Source organism: Apostichopus japonicus, chromosome 23, assembly GCF_037975245.1.
Source record: "Apostichopus japonicus isolate 1M-3 chromosome 23, ASM3797524v1, whole genome shotgun sequence".
Classification (NCBI taxonomy): domain Eukaryota; kingdom Metazoa; phylum Echinodermata; class Holothuroidea; order Aspidochirotida; family Stichopodidae; genus Apostichopus; species Apostichopus japonicus.
In genome coordinates, this window is record NC_092583.1 from 6,117,172 (window position 1) to 6,138,496 (window position 21,325).

Here is a 21,325-nt window from a genome sequence, read left to right on the forward strand (position 1 = left end):
AAATCCTATTTCTGCATCATATAAAGAATGGACAATTGATGACAAAACAACTGGACTTTCTCAAACTTGTAAAGCTAAATGGGAACATCACTGAGACCAAAAAGACTTGTTTTCCAACTGATTTCTTATTTCTACTTGTATAAATGTCCTAAAAAAGTTTAACCATCATTTGATGAACTCCTAAAGTTGAAGGGTACCTTAATATCTCAGGACCAGGTGTAGCTGCAAGAACTATTTCCCCTAACATCCTCACTAGGTTTGCACTCTAGGGCATTGCTGGATCATTCCAGCGACCAATCACAACCATCACCTTTTACTTTCAGATACATATAACCATTGAAGTATCGTGGAGAATAACAATGAACCTAAATGGACAATACACATGATGTAACTTAACTAATAAGAAAGTTACAATCCTGCCAAAACTGTCTGCATAAAAGGCACCTAGAAATGTATGATATATGTTCTACAAAAGGGCCAAACCCACCTGAAGTTTTGTCCCAATCCCTCACCCCTTTGTTTTGGGAAACTACCTACCACACTGGTCTTATTTGAAATTGACATGTTAACACTGGACCAACCTCCCTGTTAATTTTCAGAAATTTGGAACTGAGAGTGTTCCAAGTGACCAACTTCTGGTTATCTTTCATAATTCTTTGCATAATAATTGTTCATATACGGAAAGGTAAACCAGATTGGTTTACTTTACACACTGTGTCTTACTTCAACTACTTTGCCAAGGTCAAGAACATAGTCCTTCTCAGTTTCCACTGTCTCCATTAATATGTACCTGGAAGCAAAGAGAAAAAGAAACACAAACTTAGGAAGTCAGCAAGTTCTACAAAAATCAGGAACAAATTTGTTTGCAATAGAAGCATGACAAAACATGAAGTTGTCTTGAAAGCTTCTAGTTTAAGGAATGCACACTGGTGCAACATACAATGCTTTTAAACATCAAGTTGTCTTGAAAGCCTTCTAGTTTAAGGAATGCACACTGGTGTAACATACAACGCTTTTAAACATCTAGTTGTCTTGAAAGCCTTCTAGTTTAAGGAATGCACACTGGTGTAACATACAATGCTTTTAAACATCAAGTTGTCTTGAAAGCCTTCTAGTTTAAGGAATGCACACTGGTGTAACATACAACACTTTTAAACATCTAGTTGTCTTGAAAGCCTTCTAGTTTAAGGAATGCACACTGGTGTTACATACAACACTTTTAAACATCAAGTTGTCTTGAAAGCCTTGTAGTTTAAGGAATGCACAATGGTGTAACATACAACGCTTTTTGAACCTGTTCTCTGGCAAGGTGAGTCCTCCTTCTTTGATTTGCTATATTTATCCTCAGCATAGACGAACGGTCTTACTTAAGATAAACCTTGAAACAAGCAAGACACTGGGCCTTGTTCAAAATACTTAAAAGTCCTTTAAATAACAGAGACCTGCAGGAACCATGCAACCTACATAGTTTAACAAAACTATTACAGTTGTAATTCCATATCTTACAAAGATTATAGCTTGAAGCCTTACGTTCTTTTATCTAGAGCAGCCTTTATCTTGGCTTCAGCGGCATCTAATGCAGGTTCCTCTTGTTTTACTTCTTCCACCTTTTCCTCTTCTTTTGGTGGTTCCTCTGTCTGTTTTACTTCTTCTGAGTTTATTGCATCATCCTAAAGAAACATCAGGCAATAGAAACAATCAATTGTACTGGTAGATGAAACAAACAGGTAAATGAAACGTTCAGTTATGTACATTACACTTGAAAGTCCCCCAAGATGCCCCTAGATAAGCATGAATGCCCCCAAATAGGCCAATAATTTGTACCTGGTATGACTTTAGACAAAAAAATAGTAACTTTTGTAAACAATTGCATGTACCCAGTGACCAGAATTTCAAAAGAATTGCATTATAATAGCTCAATATATAGTATTCATTTTGAGATAAAACAGCATTTGGCCATAATGTCTCTCCACATCGCAAAATGCCCAAAAGTCAACAAACCCATTTGAGAAACCAGACTCGGATAGTTTACACTGCATTAATTAAGGGTCAAACCTGGGCAAATTTTTGTGCCAACCAAAACTGACAAGAGTCAATTGCACATTTTTCTTAGATGTTAAAGGGATAATCCTGTAGCTGTACAAAAAAAAACAAGAACAAAAAACAGAACCTGCCCACTAAGTCTGATACAAAGCACTATTTATCAGAGTTATACAGGAACTTTTAATGAAATGTATATTGCTAGTTTACCTCTGACTTGTTCTTTTCCCCTGCAGTAGTTGCTTCTTCCTTTGTATTTTCATTCTTACTCTCTGTGCTTTCTGGTACCATCACCTGCAAACAAATGAAAGAGTAACAAAGCACTCACATTTGGGAACAGTTATGTTCTTCTTTTCTAATGATCACACCATGGAATGTAGAGAAATCAAACTTAACAGTAAAATACAACTCTGGCTTAAGTCAAATCAGCAGAGTACAAGATTCCCAACATCAAATAACTGTGCAGGTTTAACCAAAAGATATGACTGGTTACCTAGATGGTAATTAGAATAAGAAAGAAAAAATTGCTGAAGTCTGGAAAACAAAACTATCGTTGGTGCTTCCCATTGCACTGAGGCAGAAATGTTTAAGATGGGAAATTAAAATACGACCTCAGATGGTTACTTGCCTTTAAATACATTATATATGCAGCACAAGAGTAGTTTGCAAGCTAACTCTAGCTGAAGTTCATACTGCATGTGCCTAAGCCGACCTTTGACCTTCACCTAAGATAGCAAGGATGTTAAACTACATATGGTAAAGTCAAATCAGCATAAGTTTCACATCTTCATTGAGACCTGACCTTTAGAAATTTCATAATTTCAAAAATGTCAAACTTAAAAACAATAAGGTCTTTGTACTCAATATAGGGAAGCCATGTTCAAAATATGAGAGCCAATACACTCTTCTACCTGGAGATATCATGTTTACGAGTTTTGACTCCTGGTGACCTTAAATGAACTCTAGCCTACAACAAATTGTGTAAAAACCTTAAGGCCACTTTACCGTGTAAATATACAGACATTCAAATTCTGGAGATAAAGCATTTTTGAGATTTGTGCATTTGCCCTCTGCTGATCCCAAATGACCTTTGGCCTCCACCCAAACTAATAGGGTTCTTGTACTAATTATGGGGAAGCCATATGCACAATATGGGAACTGCAGGTTTCCTATCTGGAGATATAGTGGTTTACAATTTTTAACCCTTGGTGACCTTAAATGAACTCTCACCTACACCAAATTTCAAAAACTTTACTCTACATAATGCTACCCTACCATGTGTATATATGGGCTCCTTTGCTGTCAAGTTCTGGAAATACAGCATTTTAAGATTTGCATATTTGTTTTGGCCTCTGGTGATCCCAAATGACTAACTTCCACCCAAAATAATAGGGTTCTTTTTATTAATGATGGGGAAGCCACATATGAGAATTGCAGAGGTTACCTATGGAAATATCTTGTTTACAAGCTAGGGTGTCAGATACACACACAAACCAGACTGCATAGGTTACTTGCCTGCCTATGACAAGTAACCAACTAGAGCACACATGGTGCTAAACTCACAGTAAGCTAATAGTCAGTTTTGTATAAGTATATACAGGGCTGGATATGTTTAGATGCAAGCACTACAACCTTCACATACTACAACTCATAGGCAGGAAGATGACCAGAATACCCATATCTGTACAGGTCACTTTTCAGATTGTTCTTTAAATCCCTGAATGATAACCCGCAACATCGAGGTTCCTACAATACAGGGAAGTCAACTACAACCTTGTTCTGTAGGTCACCACTGCATCATAAATGACAAGCATTCATTGATTTTGTGTTGTCCTTTGACATTGATGTATAATATTGCAGACTAGAATACTCATCATATTGTAGAGCTAGAGATTAATATCTGTTTCATTTATTTATAAATCATATATGAAAATGGTACCTGATGGAAGTAGTCCTATGATATATCATTAACCGTCAGTGTCTACTGACCAGTTTTACCAAAGTAACAATGGGCAAATCTGCTTTAAATACTATATTCAGCCAAATAATATGTAATGTTCACTACAGTGCACACTTAAAACTGCTGACTTGTCAAGTAGATTTGATTCCATAATGCTTTTGTAACTAGAGCAGCAATGATGCACTTCCTCAACCTACAGACTATAGGAATTGTCCAGTCTTTGATTCCTTCTGGGTGAACTTGTGACATATAGACAAAAACAAGAGCCCAAATGGTCACTTTGGTTCCTTTGCTTAAAGGAAAACAAATGTGTTGTATATGTCATCACCCAATATTATCATCATACCAACTTCAGTTGAAACAATATGACACTGTCTCTAATGAATATGCATAGTATCAACTTCACACATGGTCAGGTGCCATACCAGTCATTCCAATAGTAACCTAACTGCTAACACAAGAGCCCAACGACACTATCCAGAATGGGGTCCAGAAAAACATTGGCACAAAAAGATTGGGACCAAAAAAGTCCAAACAAAACTTCGGTTCCCAAAATAGGTCCCACAAAATTTTGGGCCTGGGCCTAACATCTTTAGGCCCACATGCACCAGTTATTAATCAACTATATTTCAAGTTTGGATACAATGCAATTTGAGGGTGTGGAGTCATTGCAATTTTTCAATTTTGGCCCCTCCCCAAAATATTGGGCCCAATAAATTTTGAGCCTAAAAGTTCCCAAATATATTGGGTCCACAAATTTAGGTGCCACAAATTTGGCCCAAAGAATGTGTTCCAAAATGCATTTGAGGTTAAAATTTAAATTTGGGCCCACATAGCCTAAAAGCAGGCCTGGAGTTTTTGGGGTATCAGATGGCCTACATGTACCAGCTATTAACCAACAACTGTATACTAAGTTTGGCTACAATCCAACTAAGGTTACAGAGTTATTGCAATGTAAAGAAAATATGGGCAAGAATGGCTCCAACCATAGTGGGCACCACATATTCAGGCCCAAAGGATGTGTCCCAAAATGCATTTGAGGTTGAAACAAAATTTGGGCCCACCCAACCCCATTACCTCATTAATATTCATACGGTCAGTGCAAAAATGGATAGGGCACACCTTCTCATTATAATACATGTACATAGCAAGTATAGAAATATCCATCACTTTGTTGAGTTATCAGACCAAGCAAGTGTCACAAGCACACACACATACACCAACCTGACTGCATAGGTTCCTTTGCTTCCAGCAAAGAACCATAAATGACAGTTGTTAGGAATGTAATGTGGCTACTGTTGTAATGTAATGTAAATAAAATCTTATATAGCGCACTAGGCGCGATGCATCTGTGCACTTTACAAACAATTTGTTGGCTATCTTCTGTGACTATCTTCTATAGACAACTAACCATTTTAACTTTGAAAGAGAAAGTTGCATTCATGTAGCATCATATACACAATGCACTAAATTGCACATAAAATAATAACTTCCCAAGGAAAGCTATGAAGCTGAAAGGAGTCAACAGGTTTTTGGTTCAGACTTGCTACATTACCAGACAATAAGTAGCATACCTTGTCTTCTAACGTAGTAGATGCCATTTGTTCTGTTAACATTGGCTGTAGTTCCATTGGTGGAGGCAATGGTACAGTCTCCAGGTCACCTTCAGGTTCCTCTTCAATTGGTTGCTGTTTGCTGCTATCAGGAATGCTTGATGTTGATTCAGGCGTCTGGGAAGGTTTACAACTATCCTGAGAACAGTAAGAAAAACCTCTCTGTATAAATACCTTACAAAATACCAGATAAATATCATCAACACATTAGAGAACATGAATAATAATAGAAAGTTAGGCAATTGTAATCTGGTAGGGTTAGGTCTTAGGTTAAATAAACAAGGCAATTGAATAGTTTGCCAAGAAAGCAAACTGATGTCTATGACATAATACTGTGAATCTATGTGTGTAGTAATTGTGGTCTTGTAACGTGGAACAGGAAAGGTTGTCTTGTTCAGGTTGCAACTCCACCACATGGTTTACAAAGTATGCAGAGTGACAATTGATACCAATTGTCGCCGGAATTGGAATGAATAAACTAAAATGATAGTAGCTCATCTTGCATTTTGTGGACAAACTATGTCATAAAATGGGTTATACTCATAAATTTGGCATTCTGCAACACTCAACTCTGTTCTAGGGTAAGGTTCAGAGAAAGACTATATGCTGATAAGAGCTCATCAATTCTTTTCTAGATACATTCAGCTAGGAACAACTTTGACTTGCTTTTCCATTGCATCATACAACTAATGAAACAGTTTTGCTAACATGAGTAAAAGATGATTTCAAGCAACATAGCAAAAAGAATAATCTAAAAAAATCGAATAATTAGTGTAAAAATTGTTGGGTAACAAAATGCCGAAACTAGAATAAAAGAAGGATTCTATTAGTTAATTTGAAAATGCCAGTTCAAATGTGTACTTAAAAGGCATAGCTGGTGGTTTTTCGACATCCTCTAAGCCATTCAACTTTATGTTACATTGAATTTTTACATGTGTACCTTTACATTGATGTATGGCACATTGTATTATTTTCTTTTGATCAAACCTAGCACTTTTGGACAAGGAATTTGCTCTTTTGGCAAAAGTTCCTAAGCCCTCACGTGACTGCAGGTCCGGTTGAGGAAATATTTCGATCAAGCTATTCACTTCAGCACTAACACTATGCTGATACAACAACACTGTCATACTGTTATAATCAAAATGCCCAACGAATTGTGTAGTAGGAGGTTGCAAAAACACTTCTGAAAACCAAAATTTAAGTTTCTTTTAGTGTCCCAGTCATCAAACCGACATATACATTGCAAGCTTTGGATTAATTTTGTAAGTAGCACCAGCAAATAGTTTCTCGCTCCCGTGTTTCCCACCGTCTGCAGGCGAATATATGTTCAGCACACTTCAACACAAACACGTATTATAGGCAGTATTGTCTACGCAGAGGCCCTCTAAAGGTATTGTCTCCCTAATTTTGATATTTGCCTAAACTCATTAGCCACAATTGCCCCGTTATTCTAATGTGCATACTCAATTGTTTATCTTCAGCCATGATTTACCCCATAGGTGCAGGAAAAAAGATGATATTACAAAAGTGTACACTATGTGACTTAGTTCTCTTTAGCAGAACCAATGACACGACAATATGCACAGGGCTATTACTTAGTGATGCACACTAACACATACAGACGATATGTATTGTAAGCATGTATATACTGTACTGAGACGGTAAAAGTTTTTGCATTTTTTAATTTTTGAAACTCATATATGGAATCTGGAATCTATTAGGCGAATTTTTTTACTGTGTGTTCACTTCGCTTGTGTATCTTCTTTTTTGTGGAGTTGTGACATTCTGAAAGCCATACACTGTAACAGCGTGACTGAGACATACCCAAAGCTTTATATTTTGTGGATTTGACTAATAATCCACCACTAACTGGAAGCTAACTGCAAACTGATTAATTGCAACAACAAATGAAGAAATACCCGAGATGTTGACATATTTCACAAGGTGGAAATTTCAATTGCGGCAATCCCTCGATACCATACGGCACAGTATGTTTACTGGCCTTTAATAGCAGCGAATCTTACGAAATATGACCAGTCGTTCAGAGAGTTTTTTTTAACCATAGATTACTTTCAATTGAAGAATTGCTACCCAAAATGAGTTAACAAATGTATGAACAATTCTAACAACCTTTTCTTTCTCTTGTTCTCATGTTTATTGGGAGAGTGAAGTTAATAAATAGTTCATGTTAATGAGCTTTTATGCTTCACGTTTCTGGTCATTGAGAATCTGAGACATAAAATTTCTCTTAATTTACTGTCTCTTTCAACTAAACAGGAACCACAGTATGAATTGTGTACTAAAATACTTAAGTATGAGCCAAAGAAAAGGATTTATTTTGGCCTCCAAGCTATGCATTTAAATCAGTCATATGTCCGGTTCTACATAGATCAGATTAATTGTTAAGTTGTGCTTGTCCTGCTGTACATAAATCAGGTTGAGTGTTAAGTTATACGTGTCCTGTTGTACATATATCAGGTTAAGTGTTAAGTTGTACATGTCCTGCTGTACATAGATCAGCTTAAGTGTTAAGTTGTACATGTCCTTCTGTCCATATATCAGGTTATTTCTTAAGTTGTACATGTCCTGCTGTCCATAGATCAGGTTAAGTGTTAAGTTGTGTATGTCCTGTTTAACATAGATCAGGTTTAGTGGTAAGTTAAACATGTCCTGCTGTATGCAGGTCAGGTTAAGTTGTACATGTCCTTCTGTCCATAGATCAGGTTAAGGTTAAGTTGTGCATGACCTTAGGTCCTTATATCAGGTTCAGGTTAAGTGTTAAGTTGTGCATGTCCTGTTGCTCATATATCAGGTTAAGTGTTAAGTTGTACATGTCCTGCTGTACATAGATCAGGTTAAGTGTTAAGTTGTACATGTCCTTCTGTGCATAGATCAGGTTAACTGTTAAGTTGTGCATGTCCTTCTGTCCATAGATCAGGTTAAGGTTAAGTTGTGCATGACCTTAGATCCTTATATCAGGTTCAGGTTAAGTGTTAAGTTGTGCATGTCCTGTAGCTCATATATCAGGTTAAGTGTTAAGTTGTACATGTCCTGCTGTACATAGATCAGGTTAAGTGTTAAGTTGTACATGCCCTCCTGTCCATAGATCAGGGTAAGTGTTAAGTTGTACATGTCCTGCTGTACATAGATCAGGTTAAGTGTTAAGTTGTGCATGACCTTAGGTATTTATATCAGGTTCAGGTTAAGTGTTAAGTTGTGCATGTCCTGTTGCTCATATATCAGGTTAAGTGTTAAGTTGTACATGTCCTGCTGCTCATATATCAGGTTAAGTGTTAAGTTGTACATGTCCTGCTGTACATAGATCAGGTTAAGTGTTAAGTTGTACATGTCCTTCTGTCCATAGATCAGGTTAACTGTTAAGTTGTGCATGTCCTTCTGTCCATAGATCAGGTTAAGGTTAAGTTGTGCATGACCTTAGATCCTTATAACAGGTTCATGTTAAGTTGTGTATGTCCTGTTGCTCATATATCAGTTTAAGTGTTAAGTTAAACATGTCCTGCTGTATGCAGGTCAGGTTAAGTTGTTCATGTCCTTCTGTCCATAGATCAGGTTAAGGTTAAGTTGTGCATGACCTTAGGTCCTTATATTAGGTTCAGGTTAAGTGATAAGTTGTGCATGTCCTGTTCCTCATATATCAGGTTAAGTGTTAAGTTGTACATGTCCTGCTGTACATACATCAGGTTAACTGTTAAGTTGTAAATGTCCTTCTGTCCATATATCAGGTTAAGTGTTAAGTTGTGCATGACCTTAGGTCCTTATATCAGGTTCAGGTTTAGTGTTAAGTTGTATATGTCCTGTTGCTCATATATCAGGTTAAGTGTTAAGTTAAACATGTCCTACTGTATGCAGGTCAGGTTAAGTTGTACATGTCCTTCTGTCCATAGATCAGGTTAAGTGTTAAGTTGTACATGTCCTTCTGTCCATATATCAGGTTATTTCTTAAGTTGTACATGTCCTGCTGTACATAGATCAGGGTAAGTGTTAAGTTGTGTATGTCCTGTTTTACATAGATCAGGTTTAGTGGTAAGTTAAACATGTCCTGCTGTATGCAGGTCAGGTTAAGTTGCACATGTCCTTCTGTCCATAGATCAGGTTAAGGTTAAGTTGTGCATGACCTTAGGTCCTTATATCAGGTTCAGGTTAAGTGTTAAGTTGTGCATATCCTGTTGCTCATATATCAGGTTAAGTGTTAAGTTGTACATGTCCTGCTGTACATAGATCAGGTTAAGTGTTAAGTTGCACATGCCCTTCTGTCCATAGATCAGGGTAAGTGTTAAGTTGTGCATGACCTTAGGTATTTATATCAGGTTCAGGTTAAGTGTTAAGTTGTGCATGTCCTGTTGCTCATATACCAGGTTAAGTGTTAAGTTGTACATGTCCTGCTGCTCATATATCAGGTTAAGTGTTAAGTTGTACATGCCCTTCTGTCCATAGATCAGGGTAAGTGTTAAGTTGTACATGTCCTGCTGTACATAGATCAGGTTAAGTGTTAAGTTGTGCATGACCTTAGGTATTTATATCAGGTTCATGTTAAGTGTTAAGTTGTGCATGTCCTGTTGCTCATATATCAGGTTAAGTGTTAAGTTGTACATGTCCTGCTGCTCATATATCAGGTTAAGTGTTAAGTTGTACATGTCCTGCTGTACATAGATCAGGTTAAGTGTTAAGTTGTACATGTCCTTCTGTCCATATATCAGGTTATTTCTTAAGTTGTACATGTCCTGCTGTACATAGATCAGGGTAAGTGTTAAGTTGTGTATGTCCTGTTTAACATAGATCAGGTTTAGTGGTAAGTTAAACATGTCCTGCTGCATGCAGGTCAGGTTAAGTTGCACATGTCCTTCTGTCCATAGATCAGGTTAAGGTTAAGTTGTGCATGACCTTAGGTCCTTATATCAGGTTCAGGTTAAGTGTTAAGTTGTGCATATCCTGTTGCTCATATATCAGGTTAAGTGTTAAGTTGTACATGTCCTGCTGTACATAGATCAGGTTAAGTGTTAAGTTGTACATGCCCTTCTGTCCATAGATCAGGGTAAGTGTTAAGTTGTACATGTCCTGCTGTACATAGATCAGGTTAAGTGTTAAGTTGTGCATGACCTTAGGTATTTATATCAGGTTCATGTTAAGTGTTAAGTTGTGCATGTCCTGTTGCTCATATATCAGGTTAAGTGTTAAGTTGTACATGTCCTGCTGCTCATATATCAGGTTAAGTGTTAAGTTGTACATGTCCTGCTGTACATAGATCAGGTGAAGTGTTAAGTTGTACATGTCCTTCTGTCCATATATCAGGTTATTTCTTAAGTTGTACATGTCCTGCTGTACATAGATCAGGGTAAGTGTTAAGTTGTGTATGTCCTGTTTAACATAGATCAGGTTTAGTGGTAAGTTAAACATGTCCTGCTGCATGCAGGTCAGGTTAAGTTGCACATGTCCTTCTGTCCATAGATCAGGTTAAGTTTAGGTTGTGCATGACCTTAGGTCCTTATATCAGGTTCAGTTTAAGTGTTAAGTTGTGCATGTCCTGTTGCTCATATATCAGGTTAAGTGTTAAGTTGTACATGTCCTGCTGTACATAGATCAGGTTAAGTGTTAAGTTGTACATGTCCTTCTGTCCATAGATCAGGTTAAGTGTTAAGTTGTACATGTCCTTCTGTCCATAGATCAGGTTAAGGTTAAGCTGTGCATGACCTTAGTAGACCGTGGGGCAAAGCCGTTTTTCTTGCAGTTCCGTAGTCCAGTCAGAGGGGCAACTCAAAATTACTCTCAAAAATTCACAAAAATTATATTATTCGTAAATCCGCTTTGTTCCACCAAAAATTTGCGCACGTTTTTTAGTTATTCGGTAAACTTGGTACTATTTTTTGCACGAAAGCACTTGGAAACTCTCTCTTTGAATGGTAGGATTTAGTCCGTATACACCAATCGCAAAGCAGCATTACTGCCAAATGACAATCACATGACAATAAGCACACACAAATCAGCATGGCTATCACATAGTTATGTTGAAACGTCCATATTTTGCGTACGAAAACAAGTTCGTCCAAGTTTTTCAAATTTGATAGATGTACCGATATGACCTGAAAACAACATACCTATTTACCCAATGGTGAGTACTTTTCAGGTTCTTTTCATATGAAATAAAGTTGAAATCATCATTCGAAGTTCGTATTTACACAGCCGAATCACGTTTGGCAAGTATTCATAGGATGGACACTGGAACAGCTAGTTTCGCGAAAACGGTTCAATTTTCAATGTTGAGTCATTAGTGTACGACTTGCCCGTGTTTACTGACATTTTTACTCAGTATTTACCTAACTTTTTCATACTCTTGAGCTTTGTGGGTAGTAAAGTTACATTTTTATGACCCCTGGAAGTTAAAAACAATGCTTGTCTACATTATAGTCCGTCAACTAAAAGAAGATCGAAAATGACATTAGGACAAATTGAGTGATAGACTAACGTTAATCATTAACATGGTGACTATTCGCAGAGGCTGTTAGTGTACGTAGGCGTATCGTAATCTATGTGTATACTATATGTATATTTACAACTAGATAACATCAATTTGTTTATTTGTTTTGTTATTTAACTTTTGGCATGAGGGTGAAATTCGGTTAGCTTAATAAGCTAATCACACCAAGGCCCTCCCCTACATGTAATTTAAGCTAGGCCTTCTACAACTAGCATTGACTTAAACTGAATTGCACTAGGATAAAACTGATGTCTTGTTTTTACTATATCGTTCAGTAATAGTAATGACTGTGGGCTACTGTTTAAGCAGTCTCGTTTTCCAATTGTGTACACTGTTGGAATAAATATAGACTGATTTGTGACAACATTTCTAAGGAGGTATGACAATGCTTTACATTTAAGGACTATTGAAAAGTAGACAGCTTTTATGGTTTGACAATTGAGATGCAATAACCTGGTCGCATATAAGACATAGTTTGGATTGGAAACTATCAAGGTCACACTACCTCTATCGAGAAGCTTTGTCAATAATCAACCCATTGTATTCAGTAAAACGTGTTTTCATTTTCAGGGTATATAAAGAAATTTACCTAACCACATCAAATCAATTTTGCTATGCCTGACAAATCAAGACAGTTACCGAGTTACAGTACGTAGACCAAACTCTGTTATTTTTGCAAACCTTAAATAGTCGACTCATTTTTCTACAGCAAAGTAATTAAACTATTGCTTATTTACATTCCCTTGTAGGTCTTTCAACTATGACCGAACCAACCTCAACTGATCATGATAGGGGTGAAGAACCATGTGTCATACACCATCCAAATGTAGATGTCAGTGACATTTACAAGAAGTTCACTCCCAAGACTTGGGATACTTTCCTAAAATGCATGGATATCTGGAAGGATCATCCTCACACTGAAAATGGAAAAACTGCCATTAAGTTTTTACATTTTCAAAATTGTGATCTACAGTCAGCCTTCCTACCTGCACTTCCAGTTCCAACTAATGGTGGATTTCACAGGAAATGCTATCAGAGATTTACCGATGCAACCAGAATTAAATGGTTAAGAAAGCCAAGATGTGATTCAGTAAGTGCCTTTTTCTTGAAGGGAAAAGTGAAAGTCTTGAGACACATACAAGGTGATGCAGAATCTGCAAAGTCACTAAAGATGTTGGGTGACTCCTTTACAGTTGATGAAGTCAATTTCCTTGCCGTTGAAAAATTCGTCTACAAGCTGTATGGTCAAATGGATGCAACTTCAGTCAACGACGTGCGGTTTGATATGTTTAAGAAAGCCAACAGGATGGAGAGTACAATGCCTCCAAATAATGATGCCCTTCGTCAACATATCCTTCGTGCCAACTTCCAGGCAAGAATTTATAAACTAAGCTTAATGAAGAATCAAGATTTGCCATCTCCTAGTGAACATGGATGGATATTTGATGATGGACACCTTGCCATTCATTGGATGACCCTCCCACCTGCTCCTGGAAGCATAATTGAACTTGGGAACTGCTCATGTAAGAAAAACAAGTGCCAACTACCAAATGCAGGAGACAGTTGCTGTGTATCCTTCGGCCTTCCATGCACAGATTTATGCCAATGCAAGGGGTGTGAAAACATCAGTCAGATGATACTTGAGATTGAAGAAGACTTGGACACAGACGAAGATGATCAGATGGAATAACTAGTTTTTAGTCTTGGAACAGCCATGATAATGTTTGACTGTGTAAGCTGTGCCCAGGCAGACTTTTTGCAAATCTAGCCATTTATATGTTAAGTTTGAGAGCTCTCATGTGTTCGTATTTTGTAGCATGAAGTTAGAATCTAGAATTGGCAAAGCCATGGGGTACTGGCACTGGAGGGGAGGGGGCTTCCCCATCAGAATTTTGTGTCTCTGGTCAATTAAAAAATATTGCAATGCATATTGTAATTACTTTTATGTTGTGGTCAATTCAAGGAATGAAGGTAGCAGAGAAGGCAGAAGAAGGTAGCAGAAAGTTTAACTCAATAGTATCATTATTTATGCAAACAAATTTTGAAGGGATGAGTTCAAGATAATTGTACCCCCAGAAAAGTTCATGGTACCAATTGCAATGTTTCTAAACTATAACATCACATAAATTTGTTGTAAATACCCTTTTCAGAGTGAACATTTAAGCTTAACAATTGTCACATTGACAATGTCTGTGTTGTTGATCTTCAATCTCGTTCTCCATATAGCACATGCTGTGAGAAAATGAAGGAATAGTTATTAAAGGTGCACCACTGGCATAACTACTGGCATATTTAAGGTAACATTAACATTGCATTTCATGTTCACACATTAAGTTATGTCAATCCTCGAATCTACATTATGTGTAAGCTTGCTTTTAAACTATGAGTGTGTATGGACAAACTGAATATATGTGTGGTTATAACCCCAAACCTGTTATTGACATTTATTATGTTACTTTCTAATAGATCTAGACATTTCTAAAAGAGTTAGGTCAATTCGATTTAAATGTAGAGGTGTTAAGGCCAGTTTGAAAAAATAGAGGGCGCCCTTTATTTCCAGTATTCTTTTACCGCCATTTTCTCCTTAACGTCCGCGAAATTTTGGTGGAACAAAGTGATTTTTATTTTAGGGTGTTCTAAGCAACACTTTTATTAAGAAATTATGTTGCCCCCAGAGGTGGACTACGGAACTCGAAAACTAAAGGGATTTTGCCTTATGCCCCACGGTCTATAGGTCCTTATATCAGGTTCATGTTAAGTGTTAAGTTGTGTATGTCCTGTTGCTCATATATCAGGTTAACTGTTAAGTTGTACATGTCCTGCTGTACATAGATCAGGTTAAGTGTTAAGTTGTACATGTCCTTCTGTCCATAGATCAGGTTAAGTGTTAAGTTCTACATGTCCTTCTGTCGATAGATCAGGTTAAGGTTAAGCTGTGCATGACCTTAGGTCCTTATATCAGGTTCATGTTAAGTGTTAAGTTGTGTATATCCTGTTGCTCATATATCAGGTTAAGTGTTAAGTTGTACATGTCCTGCTGTACATAGATCAGGTTAAGTGTTAAGTTGTGTATGTCCTGTTGTACATAGATCAGGTTTAGTGTTAAGTTCTACATGTCCTGCTGTTTGCAGGTCAGGTTAAGTTGTACATGTCCTTCTGTCCATATATCATGTAAGTGTTAAGTTGTACATATCCTGCCTGTACATCTGGTTTGAAATGCAACTGAAGAGATGCACTAATCCAATAATTTGCTGAAATTCCCCTTTCCGTGAACTGGTCTATAGATGGTCTACAGATGATATAACTTAACCTACCTCCTCTTGATTTAAATCTCCTTTGGCAATTGTTGCGCTTTCTCTATCTTCTTCGTCCTCTGGGAACTGTCAATCAAAGGGAAAAATATAATCATACATGAATGTTCATGCTTTATTCATTACTTGTTCATGATGACACTTCATGCTTTACACAATGTTATCTAAAGATGAATCATGAATAGGAATTACCTGACTCAAACAGTACCTACTTCTACAGCTGTACAAAACTGTTATTTATTAAATTGGGAAAAGTAGCATTTTTTTTCAAATAGGACAGTTAAACAAATTGCAATCGTAAACGTGCAATTCTTAATTAGAATTTAATATTTTCAACAACAAACTAGATGGTTATAACTACAACAACATAGGCTTGAAAGCAAACAATTATATGATTAATGAGCAGAATTATAATGAGAAACAACATGGAATTGAGAGAGTTACATTGCACTTCCTAATTTCAAAGACATTTCTTAATAGGTTTATTGTCAATTTATTTCAGATTTTCACCTTAATTCAAAATATTCTACATTGTTGTAGATTGCTATCTCTGTCTCAGACTGCTACAGTGTGTGTCTGTTAATAGCATAGTGATCTAACTTTGTCTGTTAATAGCATAGAGATCTAACTTTGTCTAAAATCTAGTAAAACGATTCCCACAAGACTCAATGAATCTATTCCCACAAGACTCAATGAATCTATTCCCACAAGACTCAATGAATCTATTCCCACAAGATTCAATGAATCTATTCCCACAAGACTCAATGAATCTATTCCCACAAGACTCAATGAATCTATTCCCACAAGACTCAATGAATCTATTCCCACAAGACTCAATGAATCTATTCCCACAAGACTCAATGAATCTATTCCCACAAGACTCAATGAATCTATTCCCACAAGACTCAATGAATCTATTCCCACAAGACTCAATGAATCTATTCCCACAAGACTCAATGAATCTATTCCCACAAGACTCAATGAATCTATTCTCACAAGACTCAATGAATCTATTCCCACAAGATTCAATGAATCTATTCCCACAAGACTCAATGAATCTATTCCCACAAGACTCAATGAATCTATTCCCACAAGACTCAATGAATCTATTCCCACAAGACTCAATGAATCTATTCCCACAAGACTCAATGAATCTATTCCCACAAGACTCAGTGAATCTATTCTCACAAGACTCAGTGAATCTATTCCCACAAGATTCAATGAATCTATTCCCACAAGACTCAATGAATCTATTCCCACAAGACTCAATGAATCTATTCCCACAAGACTCAATGAATCTATTCCCACAAGACTCAATGAATCTATTCCCACAAGACTCAATGAATCTATTCCCACAAGACTCAATGAATCTATTCCCACAAGATTCAATGAATCTATTCCCACAAGACTCAATGAATCTATTCCCACAAGACTCAATGAATCTATTCCCACAAGACTCAATGAATCTATTCCCACAAGATTCAATGAATCTATTCCCACAAGACTCAATGAATCTATTCCCACAAGACTCAATGAATCTATTCCCACAAGACTCAATGAATCTATTCTCACAAGACTCAATGAATCTATTCCCACAAGACTCAATGAATCTATTCCCACAAGACTCAATGAATCTATTCTCACAAGACTCAATGAATCTATTCCCACAAGACTCAATGAATCTATTCCCACAAGACTCAATGAATCTATTCCCACAAGACTCAATGAATCTATTCCCACAAGACTCAATGAATCTATTTCCACAAGACTCAATGAATCTATTCTCACAAGACTCAATGAATCTATTCCCACAAGATTCAATGAATCTATTCCCACAAGACTCAATGAATCTATTCCCACAAGACTCAATGAATCTATTCCCACAAGATTCAATGAATCTATTCCCACAAGACTCAATGAATCTATTCCCACAAGACTCAATGAATCTATTCTCACAAGACTCAATGAATCTATTCCCACAAGACTCAATGAATCTATTCCCACAAGACTCAATGAATCTATTCCCACAAGACTCAATGAATCTATTCCCACAAGACTCAATGAATCTATTCCCACAAGACTCAATGAATCTATTCCCACAAGACTCAATGAATCTATTCCCACAAGACTCAATGAATCTATGCCCACAAGACTCAATGAATCTATTCCCACAAGACTCAATGAATCTATTCCCACAAGACTCAATGAATCTATTCCCACAAGACTCAATGAATCTATTCCCACAAGACTCAATGAATCTATTCCCACAAGACTCAATGAATCTATTCCCACAAGACTCAATGAATCTATTCCCACAAGACTCAATGAATCTATTCCCACAAGACTCAATGAATCTATTCCCACAAGACTCAATGAATCTATTCCCACAAGACTCAATGAATCTATTCCCACAAGATTCAATGAATCTATTCCCACAAGACTCAATGAATCTATTCCCACAAGACTCAATGAATCTATTCCCACAAGACTCAATGAATCTATTCCCACAAGACTCAATGAATCTATTCCCACAAGACTCAATGAATCTATTCCCACAAGACTCAATGAATCTATTCCCACAAGATTCAATGAATCTATTCCCACAAGACTCAATGAATCTATTCCCACAAGACTCAATGAATCTATTCCCACAAGACTCAATGAATCTATTCTCACAAGATTCAATGAATCTATTCCCACAAGACTCAATGAATCTATTCCCACAAGACTCAATGAATCTATTCCCACAAGATTCAATGAATCTATTCCCACAAGACTCAATGAATCTATTCCCACAAGACTCAATGAATCTATTCCCACAAGACTCAATGAATCTATTCCCACAAGATTCAATGAATCTATTCCCACAAGACTCAATGAATCTATTCCCACAAGACTCAATGAATCTATTCCCACAAGACTCAATGAATCTATTCTCACAAGACTCAATGAATCTATTCCCACAAGACTCAATGAATCTATTCCCACAAGACTCAATGAATCTATTCTCACAAGACTCAATGAATCTATTCCCACAAGACTCAATGAATCTATTCCCACAAGACTCAATGAATCTATTCCCACAAGACTCAATGAATCTATTCCCACAAGACTCAATGAATCTATTCTCACAAGACTCAATGAATCTATTCTCACAAGACTCAATGAATCTATTCCCACAAGATTCAATGAATCTATTCCCACAAGACTCAATGAATCTATTCCCACAAGACTCAATGAATCTATTCCCACAAGATTCAATGAATCTATTCCCACAAGACTCAATGAATCTATTCCCACAAGACTCAATGAATCTATTCCCACAAGACTCAATGAATCTATTCCCACAAGACTCAATGAATCTATTCCCACAAGACTCAATGAATCTATTCCCACAAGACTCAATGAATCTATTCCCACAAGACTCAATGAATCTATTCCCACAAGACTCAATGAATCTATTCCCACAAGACTCAATGAATCTATTCCCACAAGACTCAATGAATCTATTCCCACAAGACTCAATGAATCTATTCCCACAAGACTCAATGAATCTATTCCCACAAGACTCAATGAATCTATTCCCACAAGACTCAATGAATCTATTCCCACAAGACTCAATGAATCTATTCCCACAAGACTCAGTGAATCTATTCTCACAAGACTCAGTGAATCTATTCCCACAAGATTCAATGAATCTATTCCCACAAGACTCAGTGAATCTATTCCCACAAGACTCAATGAATCTATTCCCACAAGACTCAATGAATCTATTCCCACAAGACTCAATGAATCTATTCCCACAAGACTCAATGAATCTATTCCCACAAGATTCAATGAATCTATTCCCACAAGACTCAATGAATCTATTCCCACAAGACTCAATGAATCTATTCCCACAAGATTCAATGAATCTATTCCCACAAGACTCAATGAATCTATTCCCACAAGACTCAATGAATCTATTCCCACAAGACTCAATGAATCTATTCCCACAAGACTCAATGAATCTATTCCCACAAGACTCAATGAATCTATTCCCACAAGACTCAATGAATCTATTCCCACAAGACTCAATGAATCTATTCTCACAAGACTCAATGAATCTATTCCCACAAGACTCAATGAATCTATTCCCACAAGACTCAATGAATCTATTCCCACAAGACTCAATGAATCTATTCCCACAAGACTCAATGAATCTATTCCCACAAGACTCAATGAATCTATTCCCACAAGACTCAATGAATCTATTCCCACAAGACTCAATGAATCTATTCCCACAAGACTCAATGAATCTATTCCCACAAGACTCAATGAATCTATTCCCACAAGACTCAATGAATCTATTCTCACAAGACTCAATGAATCTATTCCCACAAGATTCAATGAATCTAGGATTTGTCACCCATGATTTGCAGACCTGCCAACCTGCTTGTCACAAAAATAGCGAGATTTAACATTTTTTATGCAAAAAATAGGGAGAATCATTGAAAAAATAGGGAGTTCAACATTTTGGAAAGTTCCGTATATGAATAGCAATGTGTAAATGATATAACTAGAAACAGGGTGCTAGTTGCTACTACGTTTGACACATGATGTCAGCAGCTAACAATGATATATATCTGAATATGAAATGTGCTACCTAACCTACAGTTTGTGTTACAACACCTGTCATACCGTATTACTCTATTTACTGAGCTGTCAACACTGCAGTATGTAGACATGAGCTCACAACAAGTTACCGCCGGGTAATACTACTCTCCCACTTACAGAAGTGTTGATATTGTAGTAGCTTAGTCTACTTCACACCAAACTTGTCGCAATTTGGGCATTATCTTGGGAGCATGAACAGGGAGACCGGGAGATTGGCTAAAAAGCCAGGGGAATCCCAGTAAAACCAGGAGAGTTGACAGGTCTGCATTTGTCACCAGTGATTATAGATGTTATGTTAATCAGTGATAAACATGTAAATTAGTATTGTGTGGTGCCTTTATTTTCATACTGATCATAGCTTCCCACATTGCAAATCACATCACTGACGTGAGTGTCATGAGCCTAGCTTTGGGTGACACTCAGCATAGTGTAACTGCTGTATAGTAATTCACTTGAATAGTATACAGTGAGATTCCACATGGTGTCATTGCTGTAGTAATAAGCTATTTTGGAGATGCCACCAGCGCAGTTGGTAGCCTTTCACTGCAATGTTGTACTACTGCACAATATTTCAACGAGAGTTTAATATACATTTTACAAAAATAACTTGACTAATCAGTCATTCACAGTGTAATATCATCTATTGATATTTCTTCATTCATAACTTTCCAATTGTGAGTGATAGTGGCCAATCTGAAGTATCAGCTGATAATTACTCTACATGTATAAGGCCCTGATAGATTTAACACTTTGTATGTGTTCCCTAACACATTAGTGTAAATACATCATTGTAGGAAGTGTAGGATCACATAAATGTCTATGAACGAAAGTTTAGTACTGTTACCCATTGACCATTTGCACATACTCCTCTATGGTGTAACTCCGAACTAGCTTATAGACATGTAGACAGTCCACCGTACAACAGAGAACCAGAGCAGAGCATTGTTGCTGTTGCAATACAGTATGTACAGTGCAATAGAGCAGCGCACTGTTGCTGTTGTAAACCACTTTTTCAGTCCCCTTCAATAGAGCAGCACATTGTTGCTGTTATTAACCACTGGTACAGTACAGTGAAATAGAGCAGCACCTTGTTGCTGTTGTAATCCGCTTGTAAAGTACAGTGCAATGGAGCAGAGCATTGTTGCTGTTGTAATCCGCTTGTAAAGTACAGTGCAATGGAGCAGAGCATTGTTGCTGTTGTAATCCACTTGTACAGTACAGTGCAATGGAGCAGAGCATTGTTGCTGTTGTA

The 21,325-nt window shown here is 37.1% G+C and overlaps 2 protein-coding genes across 5 annotated transcripts in view; one reads left to right on the forward strand and one right to left on the reverse strand.

Moving 5' to 3' along the window:
• LOC139965052 (triple functional domain protein-like) overlaps nt 1-21,325 on the reverse strand; it is a 181,361-nt gene that overhangs the window by 19,856 nt on the left and 140,180 nt on the right. For all 3 annotated transcript variants that reach the window (XM_071967225.1, XM_071967226.1, XM_071967228.1), the window contains exons 39-43: nt 15,421-15,486; nt 5,575-5,751; nt 2,251-2,334; nt 1,531-1,670; nt 724-790 (exon numbers count right to left, since the gene is read on the reverse strand). In XM_071967225.1, the coding sequence (XP_071823326.1) occupies nt 724-790; nt 1,531-1,670; nt 2,251-2,334; nt 5,575-5,751; nt 15,421-15,486 (534 nt within the window). The remainder of the gene's footprint in view (nt 1-723; nt 791-1,530; nt 1,671-2,250; nt 2,335-5,574; nt 5,752-15,420; nt 15,487-21,325) is intronic.
• On the forward strand, nt 5,775-15,411 carry LOC139965053 (uncharacterized). 2 transcript variants are annotated; one of them, XM_071967229.1, is made up of 2 exons: nt 5,775-12,483; nt 12,856-15,411. In XM_071967229.1, the coding sequence occupies exon 2, from the start codon at nt 12,867-12,869 to the stop codon at nt 13,794-13,796; it is 930 nt and encodes a 309-aa protein (XP_071823330.1). In that variant the 5' UTR covers nt 5,775-12,483; nt 12,856-12,866; the 3' UTR covers nt 13,797-15,411. The 2 variants fall into 2 exon arrangements, with proteins under 2 accessions (XP_071823330.1, XP_071823331.1); XM_071967230.1 differs by having other exon boundaries at nt 5,775-11,740.

Bases quoted from the DNA above. Each gene is read 5' to 3' on its own strand.
- LOC139965053 (XM_071967229.1), top strand. From the start codon at position 12,867: ATGACCGAACCAACCTCAACTGATCATGATAGGGGTGAAGAACCATGT.